This window comes from Neophocaena asiaeorientalis, unplaced genomic scaffold (genome assembly GCF_003031525.2).
Source record: "Neophocaena asiaeorientalis asiaeorientalis breed wild unplaced genomic scaffold, Neophocaena_asiaeorientalis_V1.1 scaffold164, whole genome shotgun sequence".
NCBI classification, from domain to species: domain Eukaryota; kingdom Metazoa; phylum Chordata; class Mammalia; order Artiodactyla; family Phocoenidae; genus Neophocaena; species Neophocaena asiaeorientalis.
This window is the reverse complement of record NW_020173727.1, coordinates 1,476,803-1,489,118: the sequence shown is the minus strand read 5'-3', so window position 1 is coordinate 1,489,118 and position 12,316 is coordinate 1,476,803. Positions and strand designations below refer to the sequence as shown.

The window sequence follows — 12,316 nt, the reverse complement described above, 5'->3', positions numbered from 1 at the left end:
GCCAGCAAATTAAGGCGCAGGGCGGCGAACGCCCGGGCGCAGTGTCCTCCGCGCCCCTCCGCGCTCGCACGGCTACGCTCCCGCTCCCAGGCAACCACCCCATTTTAGCTGCGCTCGGCCGCTCCGACTGTCCCCAGAGTGGGGAGGGAGGAAAGACGTGGAGCGGGTGCTGCAGGACCCCTGGGCTTTGCGCAACTGATGCTTGTCTCCAGCTTCCGGAGGCACAGCCTGTGGTCCTACGGAGCGTCCCGGTGCTTGCACACCTAGCTGAGACCGTGGTTGGTCCTCTCCGGCTAGTTTGAAGTCTCTGCGGCTCGAGCCTCTTGCGGTGGGGGAAAGGAGAGGCCGGTGTGGAGCTCTCGGGAGGTTGGGGCTGACTCATCTAGAGTCCCCGACTTCCCTGTGATTGCACTTGGAAACTTTCCGCTGTGTTTCAGTCTCTGTCTCTCTTGGGGAAGCTGGACGGCAGTTCAGCAGGCCAGGTCCCTGGCCAGGACCGCGCACTAGGGGCCATGGAGTTCACGGCGTCGCCCAAGCCCCAGCTTTCCTCCAGGGCCAACGCCTTCTCCATCGCCGCGCTGATGTCGAGCGGCGGCTCCAAAGAGAAGGAAGCTACAGAGAACACTATCAAACCACTGGGTAAGTCGCGTGCTAGACCGTCGGCGTGCGCATGCATGGGAGTGCTGCACATTTGTCTGTCCCTCCGTTCCCTAGCTTCAGGAGGCTCTCGAGGGTGGCCACCTTTCCCAGCTCGCGGCAGCTCTGAACCTCAGGCCATAGACTATACGTTGCGGGTGGGAGATTTTTTTTTTTCTCTTAGGCCCGAATTCTTTAGGGACTTCACAGTCTGTTAAATGCAACCGGTTTCGTATCTCGTACGTATATCGCTAGTCGCTTTCCCTACCTATTTTTCTAGAATCCTTATGTCAAGTCAGACATCCGGTGTGTGTAACTTTGTTGGGATAAAAACATTTAGGGGATAAATACTAATAAAACCCCTTTTAATGACTCAACAGGATTTACGATGCGTGTAACACCTGCTTGTGCATTTGAAACCAAGGAGACTCTGACTTCACAAGAAACTAGTTTAATTTTGTTTTTCCCCCGAGTTGAATAGACTACACAAAGTCAGCTCCTTAAGACAACTGTCAAGTGCTGTAGAATAAGCCAATTGTCCCCGCATGAACCATTTTCTTCACAGAAGCTCTAGACTTATCTGTAAGACATCATTTCATAACTGCCGTCATTTTCAGTGGAGGTTGGCAAAAACATTAGCCAGTTACCATTTCCCAGATTCCTCAACTTTTAGCTATACTGTTTATTTAACAACCTTTACCATTTATAGAAGACACTACTCTCAGAGTAAAGGGAAAAAAGGGACTATATTCCCCTTACCACGAGTGAATTGTGTGGGAAAGAAACTGCTGGAGATAAGTGTTTTAAGTCCCTTTACAACTGAGGGTTTACAACTGAGGGCGAAAGAAGTGTTCTCATCATCACCTCTTGGGTCCCCGGGTAATAATTATTCCACACCCTGATCATCTGGTAGCCCTAAAACTGTGGAAAGCATCAAATAGCGAACTTAGGGTAATATTTTTAAAGCCTTTTAAACTGTAGTCAATTTTTTTCTTCCTTCTCCCTGTCCTTCTCAACATTTTAACAGCTCACACCTTGAAACAACAATAATAATATAAAAGATGAAATGTTAGAGATGAAAAATAAGGGGCCTGGGCAGAGAGAGAAGAGGGAACTAAAATCCCTGCAGCAACTTAGAACCAAGGAAAAGGAAACCGGAAGATCTCCAGAAAACATGTCAAAAAGTCTCCTCCAAGGTTTTCACTCCCTTTCCCTGGTTCTTCCCACCTATCCTCCTATGTAAATCTAAACCTGCCGAAGAAATGGAAACAACCAATCAGACAAACTCCAACTGTTTAGAAAAAAATTCACCACCAATTTCAAAGTTACGTTTGTGGCACTTCCCAACATTATCCGCTCCTATTTAGGGGGCCTCTGAATTCTTTATAAACGCCCCCATTATAATTTGGTAGCTAGCAGGAAAAGAGGATTTCAGGTTAAAATTCCTGACAGAAGTACAGACAGTAGACTGGGAAACATGCCAGCTTCAGCTCCACTGTCATTACAACATTGCTTTCCTTCTCTACTCTCCTGAGAAAAAACCCACCTTCCTCTGAATTCTAAACTATAAAACCATTCACAGCTCACGGTACCTCCACCCTCACCCCAGTCTGTAAAATGAGCATCCTCCCTCCCCTGGGGCTTTTGAGACCGGCTCCAAAAAGAACCAGAACCGTTTTTCAATTGTCAGAAGGCATTCTAGTCCCTTTCAGGGGCCAGTTCAACAGAGCACAATTAGCAGCTGTAAGCCAAGGACTCGGGCATGTGAAATACCTGTTAAGAGAGAATGAAACACTAGCGAGATGCTGAAGAAACTGTAGGGTGGAAGTCACAAGTGTCTCATTACTGCTCATTTAAACACGTTAAATCTACTCAGAAGAACCACCTCAGACGACTAGATCATTAATTTTTTTTTTAAATTGAGATATAATTGACATATAACATTGTGTTAGAGCATTTCTGTATCATTTTCTTCTTTCTCCACTTCCCAACCCTGACCACTGGTTAGTCTGGAGCTTACAGCATTTGCGTTTTTCAATTGTCAGAAAATTTCTAAGGCTACTTGTTAATTCCCTATAAAGATGTTATGTGAATGTGTTTCTGAAAACATTAATAAAAAATATGATTTTACCATGGCATGGTTCTCTTTGAGTTTGAAAACAGAAGGATAAGATAATTTGGTTATTCTTAATTTAAAATGCTTCCATGAGTTGGATTATTCTTCTAAGAGAAAAGAAGGTAAAAATTCTCTATTTCCTGCTTGCCTGCCCCAAGTCAAAAGAGAAATGTGAGAAATAAAACATTATATGTGTGTGTGTGTATGTATGTGTGTGCGTGTATATGTATATATATATATATATATATATATGTATATATATATAACTTGTTTCAATTCCTTGAGGGCACTTAGAGTTGTTTGAAGTTCAGTTTCACAATGCGGATTCAAGTAGTTTCTTTTTTAAAGGATGCAAGATAATTGGGACAATTACAGAGCTCCCCCTGTATTCCATCAAAGTGACTGGTGTAGTCCCAGGCCCTTATCATCTGTGGGGGAGAGTGTTTGGTTCGTAGGCAGTGGTGTTTCAGCTTGATGGTAGATGGCAAACTGTTCTTCCTACTTCAATACTCTGCTCTTCTGGGTTTGGGGTTCTTTTGCTCACTTCCAAAACGTTCTTGAGAGAGAGAGACATAAACATATCATCCCTCAAGTACTTGTTTCAAGCCCGGTCCAAAAAATTGGCCCAGAGATTGTACTCCTGTGATTTAACAAGCAATAAATATGCTAGTCTTTCATAGGATCTCAGGCTGGGAGGGAAATTATAAAAATGCCCTAATGTAACATCTGAAAGCCTAGGAAACTGGGAGCCAGGCAGAGAAGTGAAGTGATAATTTTTTAACCCCCCCAACACCCCTTTTTCACTTTTTCTTATGGGGAGGTGACTCCAGGAGGGAAGGGAAGTTCCTCTCAAAGTGAGGATGGTGCTGATTTCTTCACTCCCTTGATCTCCCTGCAGAAAAGTGTCCTCTTTGTCAATGAGGAAGAACTGGCACTAGAGCCCACAAGCTGTGAAGTCTAGAACATGGGAGGGATAACAACAGGACTACTTGCTTTTAATTCTTTATGATCATGCCTTTCTCTTTATCCACTCCTCGCATTTCTGTTCTCCAAAGTGGGTTTCAGTAATGGTGGTAACAAATCATGGTTCTAAAACTCACTCATTTGGTTCCGTAAGCAAGCAGGAGCCATGTCACTTCCCAGGAATTTCGGGCTTAATTTATATAGTGATGGGTTATTGCTGTCCTTCTGGAGATTCTGTGCCTAACTTTTCCAAAGTCAAATCCAGGAACCTATTTCAGTTGTGCTGTTCTCCTTTCTGTATCTTTGCTTGACAGAATTAGCTGTCATTCTCAATTCTCTTTGCCTGCAGAACAATTTGTCGAGAAGTCGTCCTGCACTCAGCCCCTGGGCGAGCTGACCAGCCTAGACGCTCACGGGGAGTTTGGTGGCAGCGTCGCGGGCAACAGCAGCCCATCTTCCTCCTCTCTGTGCACTGAGCCGCTGATCCCCACCACCCCCATCATCCCCAGCGAGGAAATGGCCAAAATTGCCTGCAGCCTGGAGACCAAGGAGCTCTGGGACAAATTCCACGAGCTGGGCACAGAGATGATCATCACCAAGTCTGGCAGGTTGTAGGGGGGCTTGTCGAGTGAGGAGTGGGGAGAAGGGAATAGTGCCCTGGGTGGCAGAGGGAGTTTCCAGGAACTGGGTGAAACTCTACTGGTCCTGAGCTCCAAGAGGAAGCTTCGCTCAAGGAGGGTTTCTTTCGGCAGACTTGCTTTTGGAAAGAGCTGCTGAGACAGATGTCCAGGCATTTGCTTTCTTGGGATCTGGCAGTGGGAAACCCCACCCCTGCCCTAAGGGCATGGGACTGGGATCTCTGGCCCCCTGCAGCCTGGGATGGCTTCTGGGTGCAGGGTCGGCATCTGGAGGGAAGCAGGAACTCAGCTCATGCCGGGGTACAGGGCGGGCTGCTGGGTGCTGTGAGGGAGGCAGGCGGCTTCCCTTTTATCAGCCTCAATTTGCAGAGGCTCCCATTAAAAACTAAAATGAAAACCCGGGAGGAAGAATGAAATTTGAAACGACCACACTCCCGGTAGGAAGGAGCTCTGGTGCAGGGGGCCCCTTGGCGCCGCAGTGGGCTGATTCAGGGCAGGCAGGAAGTCCCAGGTGCAGGCTGCTCCTGGGACTGGGGCTAAGGCTCCGGGGGTCGGTGGCCCCTTGGCGCCTGACTGTTCCAGCTCTCAGGACTCTGGGACACACCGCCCAAAGTCTCCCGAAACGAAACCCAACTTGAGAACCCTGCTCTGGCTTTCTACTGAGGCAAGAGTGAGTTTTCTCCCTGGAAGGCAAGGAGGTTATAGGACTCTGTCTGCTCTGGAGACTTTGGTCTGGGAGCCTAATGGGCTTGATGATTTAGCACAGGATTTTCCCTAATTGCCGACCTTTGGGTATTAATGAGGACTCCTACAGAGATGACACTTAAGATTATCTAGGCTCGGGAGAAGGTCAGTCTCCGTATTCACATCTCTGAATGGCTTTACAGGAAACACAAATAATTTGGGGGCTGGGTAGGGAGGGAAGGCGGACCCTTTTCCTCCCTCTCTAATTCGGGTGATTCTTTTTGTCTGTGTCAGGAGGATGTTTCCTACCATTCGTGTGTCCTTTTCCGGCGTGGATTCTGAGGCCAAGTACATAGTCCTGATGGACATCGTCCCTGTGGACAACAAGAGGTACCGCTATGCCTACCACCGGTCCTCCTGGCTGGTGGCTGGCAAGGCAGACCCTCCGCTGCCAGCCAGGTTTGTACCTCCAGATTTTCCAGCCAAGCAAAATGTGTATTAACCTTGCTGGCAGACTGTCTCCTGCCCTGGTTGTTTGAATTTTAAGCAGGTCTGTTTTTAAAGCTGTGAGTTCTGGTAAGAGAGCTTTCCAAGCCCAGACACTCCAGGATTAACTACACAAAATATGGGTTAGTCTCTGAGAAAGGCAGGAGTTTGTATGCAGAACACTGCCTTTAATTTTATCTTTCATCATAATTCATTTCAAAATTTTTCTTAAATTTCAATTGGAATATTTATTAGAAATCTGGACCCATTTCATATGGCATCCATCATTTCTATTTGGCTAACACCAAACAGAATAAACCTACTGATGAAGTGGCTGCCCTAAAATCCTTTTCAGAAGTGTGCATTTTAGTAAAGTAGTAGTTGCTTATAGTAAATATTTGTTATAACGTGGTTATAACTTCATAGTAAATACCATATTGGTAAAATGTGGTTGGTTTTGACCAGTAAAAGGCTCAGAGATTTTTAAGTAAGAAAAGCAAACTCTTTTTTTTCCCTCATTATAATAAGTGGATAAATGTAATTCAACATCAAGTTAATATTCTTCTACTGAATTTGTTTTTCTCTTTCTGACTTACTTCACTCTGTATGAATATTAAGGTCCATCCACCTCACTACAAATAACTCAATTTCATTTCATTTTATGGCTGAGTAATATTCCATTGTATACTGTATGCTAAAAAAAAAAGGGGGAATCAAAAAAAAAAAAAAGGTTCTGAAGAACCTAGGGGCAGGACAGGAATAAAGATGCAGATGTAGAGAATGGACGTGAGGACACGGGGAGGGGGAAGGGTAAGCTGGAACGAAGTGAGAGAGTGGCATGGACTTATAAACACTACCAAATGTAAAATAGATAGCTAGTGGGAAGCAGCCACATAGCACAGGGAGATCAGTTCGGTGCTTTGTGACCACCTAAAGGGGTGGGACAGGGAGAGTAGGAGGGAGACGCAAGAGGGAGGAGATATGGGGATATATGTATATATAAATATATATATATAGCTGATTCACTTTGTTATAAAGCAGAAACTAACATACCATTGTAAAGCAATTATACTCCAATAAAGATGTTAAAAAAATATTCTTTTACTGAGAAATTACTCAATATATTAGGTAATGACCCAAACAAAACATGTTCGTTTTTGTGCTATTCAATGGTAATGTTTTTCCAGGAGAACTCCATTTTAAAAATTACATGCAAACCTTTATTGCTACTGCCCAAATGAGCATTCTGGGGGAAAAAAACCAGCAAGTTCTTACTTACATGAATACTAATAGTTTAAGAACAGGACTCTAACTGCATACTTTAATACAAACAATGAATCTTAGCTGACTTTACATTTAGGGTTCTAAAACCAAGCCTTACAGCTTTAAAGTTGTTTTATGACTAAGTAATTTTTATAATTGATTGGAAGTTCATATCAGAGCTAAGAATTTATTTAAATGTACAGGTTTAGGAACTCTGAAGTTATAGTTCAAAGTATGGTTCTTTGTTAGTATCTAGTCTGGAGTCTAAGTCAAGGCACAGAACCAACACAGTTTACACATACAGTTGGAATATTAAGCTTACTTAGTGGTTGATCATATTATTGAACTTACAGTATATTAAATACACTAGAGAAGAGATTAAAAGAAGCCTCTCCAAGTTTTCCATTCCCACAAGAGACTAGGAAGGAGATCTTCCCAGCCCTTCCAAATTGGTATATTAAATAACATATTAAATAATTTTTAGGACTAAAATTTTTTTTAAATGTCACTGATTTTTTTTTAAAAAAAGGAGCAAGATTTACAAATTTACAATAGATATTTAAATGAATATAATTAGTGTTCTCTACTATTTACTATTAACTAGTCAGTTCACATTACTCTAGAGCTTCTTTCCAAAATTTACAATTTTTTTTTAAAGGGGGGAGAGAGAGGAAGAAAGAAGAGAGAATGAGAGAAGTATTTTAGCAGATTCCTAACCATTTTTACAAGCAAACCCCTTTTCTTTTTTTTCTCTAAGTCTTTCCTTTAAGAAGTTAATCACTCTTATTTAGCATACATTTTCCTCCTATCTGAAGGTATGGGGAACTGGTGCAGGCCAGTTGGAAATATGACATGCCTTGTTTATGTTACTAATCTGTTCTGGCTGGAAAAGGAAAGCATGTACCAATACACTATCTTAACTGAAGCATGTTTAAGCTATTGCTGGAATTTTAAGTCCCAGAGGACTTGAGAGAAGCGGGGCTTCCTGTATGCTTTTTCATTCATACTAGTTCATCTTACTTATATTGATATTAGATTGAAATGTTTTGTGCATTATAGGATAGAAATATTCTAGATCATATAAGCAACTGTTCTTTATTATTATTAAAAGACATAGTGCTATATTTTCTAGCTTCATATGGGAAAGGTGAAGAACTTGGGAGGTGATCATTTTTGAACTGATGGTAGAAATTCCTTGCAGTTCTAGTTCTTTGAAGCACTTTATTTTAGACTGAAGTTTATCAGTCAGCTGTTCCTTATCAGAAGAAATGATGCTTGACAATATCATTTGATCATAGTAATGGAAAACACATTATATATGACCTAAGTAATGTTATATTTTCATATAGGACATTTCCTTTTTTTAAAAAGTAGTCGATATTTAAATAAATTAATCTTTATTAATGTTATCATATGTGGTGAACTGATACTTAAAGAGGGACCATCTCATCAACTTCTAGGACTTTAAATATTTTTGAACCTTTTTGGAGGAGTGGGTAGGATATGGTGCTGATTAGTAAAACAACTGCACCTATAAAGTTATAGCCTTGGAGGGGTGACACTTGAAAAGCTATTATGGTTGTGTCATCAAAGAATACTTCAATTGAAAGGCAATTTTGAGCACTCCTTAAAAAAAAAAATCAAACAAACAGGCAGACAAACACCTACGTTCTTGTATGGGTCTGGTAAGAATCTTTAGTGCTGTCAGCCTGTTTTGTGCTTTGCTTCTTGTGGGCTTTGTGAGTTGCAGCACGTGCACCCAATTCTTCTATTCTTAGTCCTCTGTGTGACAAACCACGGCATAGACTTCTTGTTCTTTACATGAATATGTTTTTTATTTTTCCTTGTCTTTGCCCCAACCATAATATTTGTTTAATGATAGTTATAAATATTCTACACAAAATATAGATAGAAATAACCCATTGCATGGATAAAGGAATTTATCCCATTAAATCAAGGATATTTCCTTCCTCTATCATTAGTTCTATGACATACCTGACTTCAGAAACGCTTATGTTGAGTGGATACTAGGATTGTGATTTACAAAGAGTTGTACTTAGTGTGAAGCTTGCAGGCAAAACAAATGACCTGCATTTAACTGTCAGTGAGTAAAAGATTGCCTTGAACATAGCAGCTGATCAATAAACGATAAATACTTGATAAGTATATTTTTTCCCATCAAAGCCTTTTTTTTTTGCTTAGGCTGTTAGATAAATACATTGAATAATTTGAAGCTTACCCAACTTGTTTTCACTCTCCTTAGTGAGCACTTAACTAGGTGATGATGAAAGTAGTAATATTTAAAGTACCGGGAGAAGCAAACAGACTATGTGATCTGTGGACTATTAAAAGTTCCCCAGGTCACTGTATTAAAATTATTCTGTCTTGTTTATAAAGAACATGAACTTTAAATTGAATCACCTTCAAGTTTAAATGAATAGATTCTCTAGAATTGTTTCCTCTTTTAAATTCTTTGTCTTCATTGCTTTTTAGCAGTGCTTATACTAGGAATTCATTTTGCAATTAGTTATAACCTAGTCTTTCTTTTGAAAATATCTACAACAATAGGATTTTATATTTGACAGAAGCAGACTAGTAGTTGATTAGGTTGATGGGAAAAACCCACCTTTAAAAAAATGGCTTGTTCAGCAAATAGCAGCAAATGTATTAAGTACATTTTATTTATTTATTTATTTATAATTGGACTATAATTGCTTTATAATGTTGCGTTAGCTTCTGCTGTACAATGAAGGGCATCAGCTATATGTATACATATATCCCCTCCCTCTTGGACCTCCCTCCCACTTGCCCCCATCCCACCCATCTAGGTCGTCTCAGCACTGAGCTGAGCTTCCTGTGGGACAAATTGGGAGATTAGGATTGACATATATATACTACCATTAGTATTACCCCTTTTAAATCACTGGTACACAAAGAAACACATTTAGATGTTTCAGCATTATTTTGCTATTGCTGTATTACTAAATTTGAGATTATACAAGGCAAATAAAATTCACTTTATATGAGATTTTTGTGTTCCTTTAGAATCAGAATATTTTATAACCCAAAGAGATTTTTTTTTAAAGTCTCAATAAAATTCTCTCATAATTTTCTTAGGCTGTATGTACATCCAGACTCTCCTTTTACTGGTGAGCAGCTACTTAAACAGATGGTGTCTTTTGAAAAGGTGAAACTCACCAACAATGAACTGGATCAACATGGCCATGTGAGTACAGTGCTTGGACTATGCGGATTCCCTGGGATGGAATGGAGAAACCACATAAAGCTTCCTCCCTTGATGTCTCTTCCTCTCTCCCTTTCCCCCTCCCACCCTCCAGCTCTGAGTCATTCTATGAGAACATTAATATGTTCTACAGGGAACCTTGACTGCTATTGTCAAGAGGTCATTTACAGAGATGCTGTATGCCATTTCTATGCAAGAAGGTCAGGGACCTCTGGCACCATGGATTCCTACTTCTGCAACTGCTTTAACACCTGCACCAACTAAACAAAGGGAATGTGCATTTTGGAGGTTACTACAGCCCATTCTTGGATTAAACATCTAATTTCTATCAGTGGTATATCAGATAACACAGCATAAAGGGAATGGGGCTGAGACCTCCTATGGGGGTTTCCCAAAGTGTGTTTTATAGAATACATTCTTGTGCGATGCAATGGGGCAAAAGGATTTTATGTACAAATAAATGTGGGAAAGTGCTGTTAGCTCATTATATATCCCCTCTGTAGAGAGCCTTATGAATATTAAAACACAATGAAGTCTTGCAGTTAAAAACAAAACAATTTGATTTTACATCAGTAAGGAGTTCATTAAAATGTTGAAGAAAAGAGAAATTGGAATTCTTAGCTCTTATCAACAGTTAATAGAACAAATAGCCATTGACACAGGCTTTTCCATATTTGCTAAGACTGCTTTTTAAGGAACTATCTATGCTGTTATTTCATGCTCTTAAATAAAGATTCATATTTTTAAAAATCTGTTTTAGATTTTATGCTAAGAAAACTTTAGACAGACATGCATGCTTCTTTTTGATGAGGAGAATACTGTTTCTTTTTTTGCCTTGCTTGCCAGAAAGCACATTGGGATTTTCATAGTTGCTTTCCTTGGCTTAGATGTTCTGATATAATTATTCTCTCTCTTATCCCCTTTATTAAGGCTCCTGTTACTTAAGGTTTTAGTTTTTACTGGATTTATGCAGTTCAGAAAAAGAGTTTCAAAACTTTTCTCAAAAAAGACGGTTACACACAGTTAAGAGAGAGCTCTAGACATGGTTTCAAATGGTTGATTGAACCTGGAACCAAGTAAATCACTTCAGGCACTGCCACCATCCATATGCCCACAGGAGATCTTGTTTATCTCGACCAAGTCAGAGTAACCAGGTTAACTAACAGCTCTGCTGGTGGCACTGTTGGGATGTTGGAAGTAGGTTAACAGGCTTCTGTTACTTGATGTATTGGAAAAGATAACTGACTTTTTTTACCTTCAAGGATGTTGGCAGAATTGTCCTTTCTTTCAGATGTTTTCATTGACAGATTTTTTTTTTCAGGCTAAAATTTATAAAGTATCTGAGAGACATTTTCTGTAGGCCCATGATCACTCTTAATGTCATTCATATTAAAATTTCTTGGGCTCCACTGAAATCTTTGCAGAGATAAATGAAATTTTTTTATGGTTCTAGTATTCGCCAATGTGAAACTTCTATAAGAACTGTTTGAGTTTTTCCAGAAAGACCTGAGAATTCATTTTGAGATCAGTTGTCCAGAACTGATATGTTTTCCTAAATATTAGCATCAGCTTCATGGATGGGAATAGCACTAAGCTATATTTCAGGAGCTCTGGGTTCTAGTCTGATTATGCTAAGATTAGACCTTGACAAATTGTTTAAGTCTTACATGGTTGCTAATATCCATTTTAGCTTTAAAATTTTATTATTTAATATAACTCTTTGTTACCAGAAATAGTGTATTCTGAAGAGTACCAGGAAATATTTTTAGATCCTGTGGTGTTTAGCCAAGTTCTTTGAATCAGTCCTAAAGAAGCCCCCTTTGTAGATGCATTCCAGGAAAATTTCTTATTTCCAGGAATTTATTTCTTCGATGAAACAACGTCTACATTTTTATCAGTGTTTCTTAGCCCCATGAAAGCTTGAGCAGAGGTTCAAGGAGCCCTGGGATCTGAGACTCAGTCTGCGGTCTGAGTCTGTCCAACACCCTTTCCTAAAGGAAATTAATGTGGGAGTAGTATGAGGAAGAGGGGACCTTATTTAAAGCTTAGGTTTTTTTCCATTGTGTATGTGTGAGTGTGTGTGTGTGTGTGTGTGTGTGTGTGTGTGTGTGTATGATTTGAAAACTCTATCTTCTTAGTAGAACATATAATGAATGGTCAGGTTTTTCTTATATCAGGATTAGGAGGCAAATGTTTACTTCTGTCACTTCAAGTTTATTCCAGTTTTATGACTGAGCATAGGTATCTTGAACTCCTTGGAATAAATGCATTACACAAAGAAATAAC

The 12,316-nt window shown here is 40.4% G+C and overlaps 1 protein-coding gene across 1 annotated transcript in view; it reads left to right on the top strand.

Annotated features, from left to right (window-relative positions):
* Positions 1-512: 512 nt before the first annotated feature.
* Positions 513-12,316, top strand: part of TBX20 (T-box transcription factor 20) — a 51,287-nt gene continuing 39,483 nt past the window's right edge. The window contains exons 1-4 of the mRNA XM_024750777.1: positions 513-639; positions 4,065-4,323; positions 5,332-5,496; positions 9,904-10,012. Of these exons, the coding sequence (XP_024606545.1) occupies positions 513-639; positions 4,065-4,323; positions 5,332-5,496; positions 9,904-10,012 (660 nt within the window). The remainder of the gene's footprint in view (positions 640-4,064; positions 4,324-5,331; positions 5,497-9,903; positions 10,013-12,316) is intronic.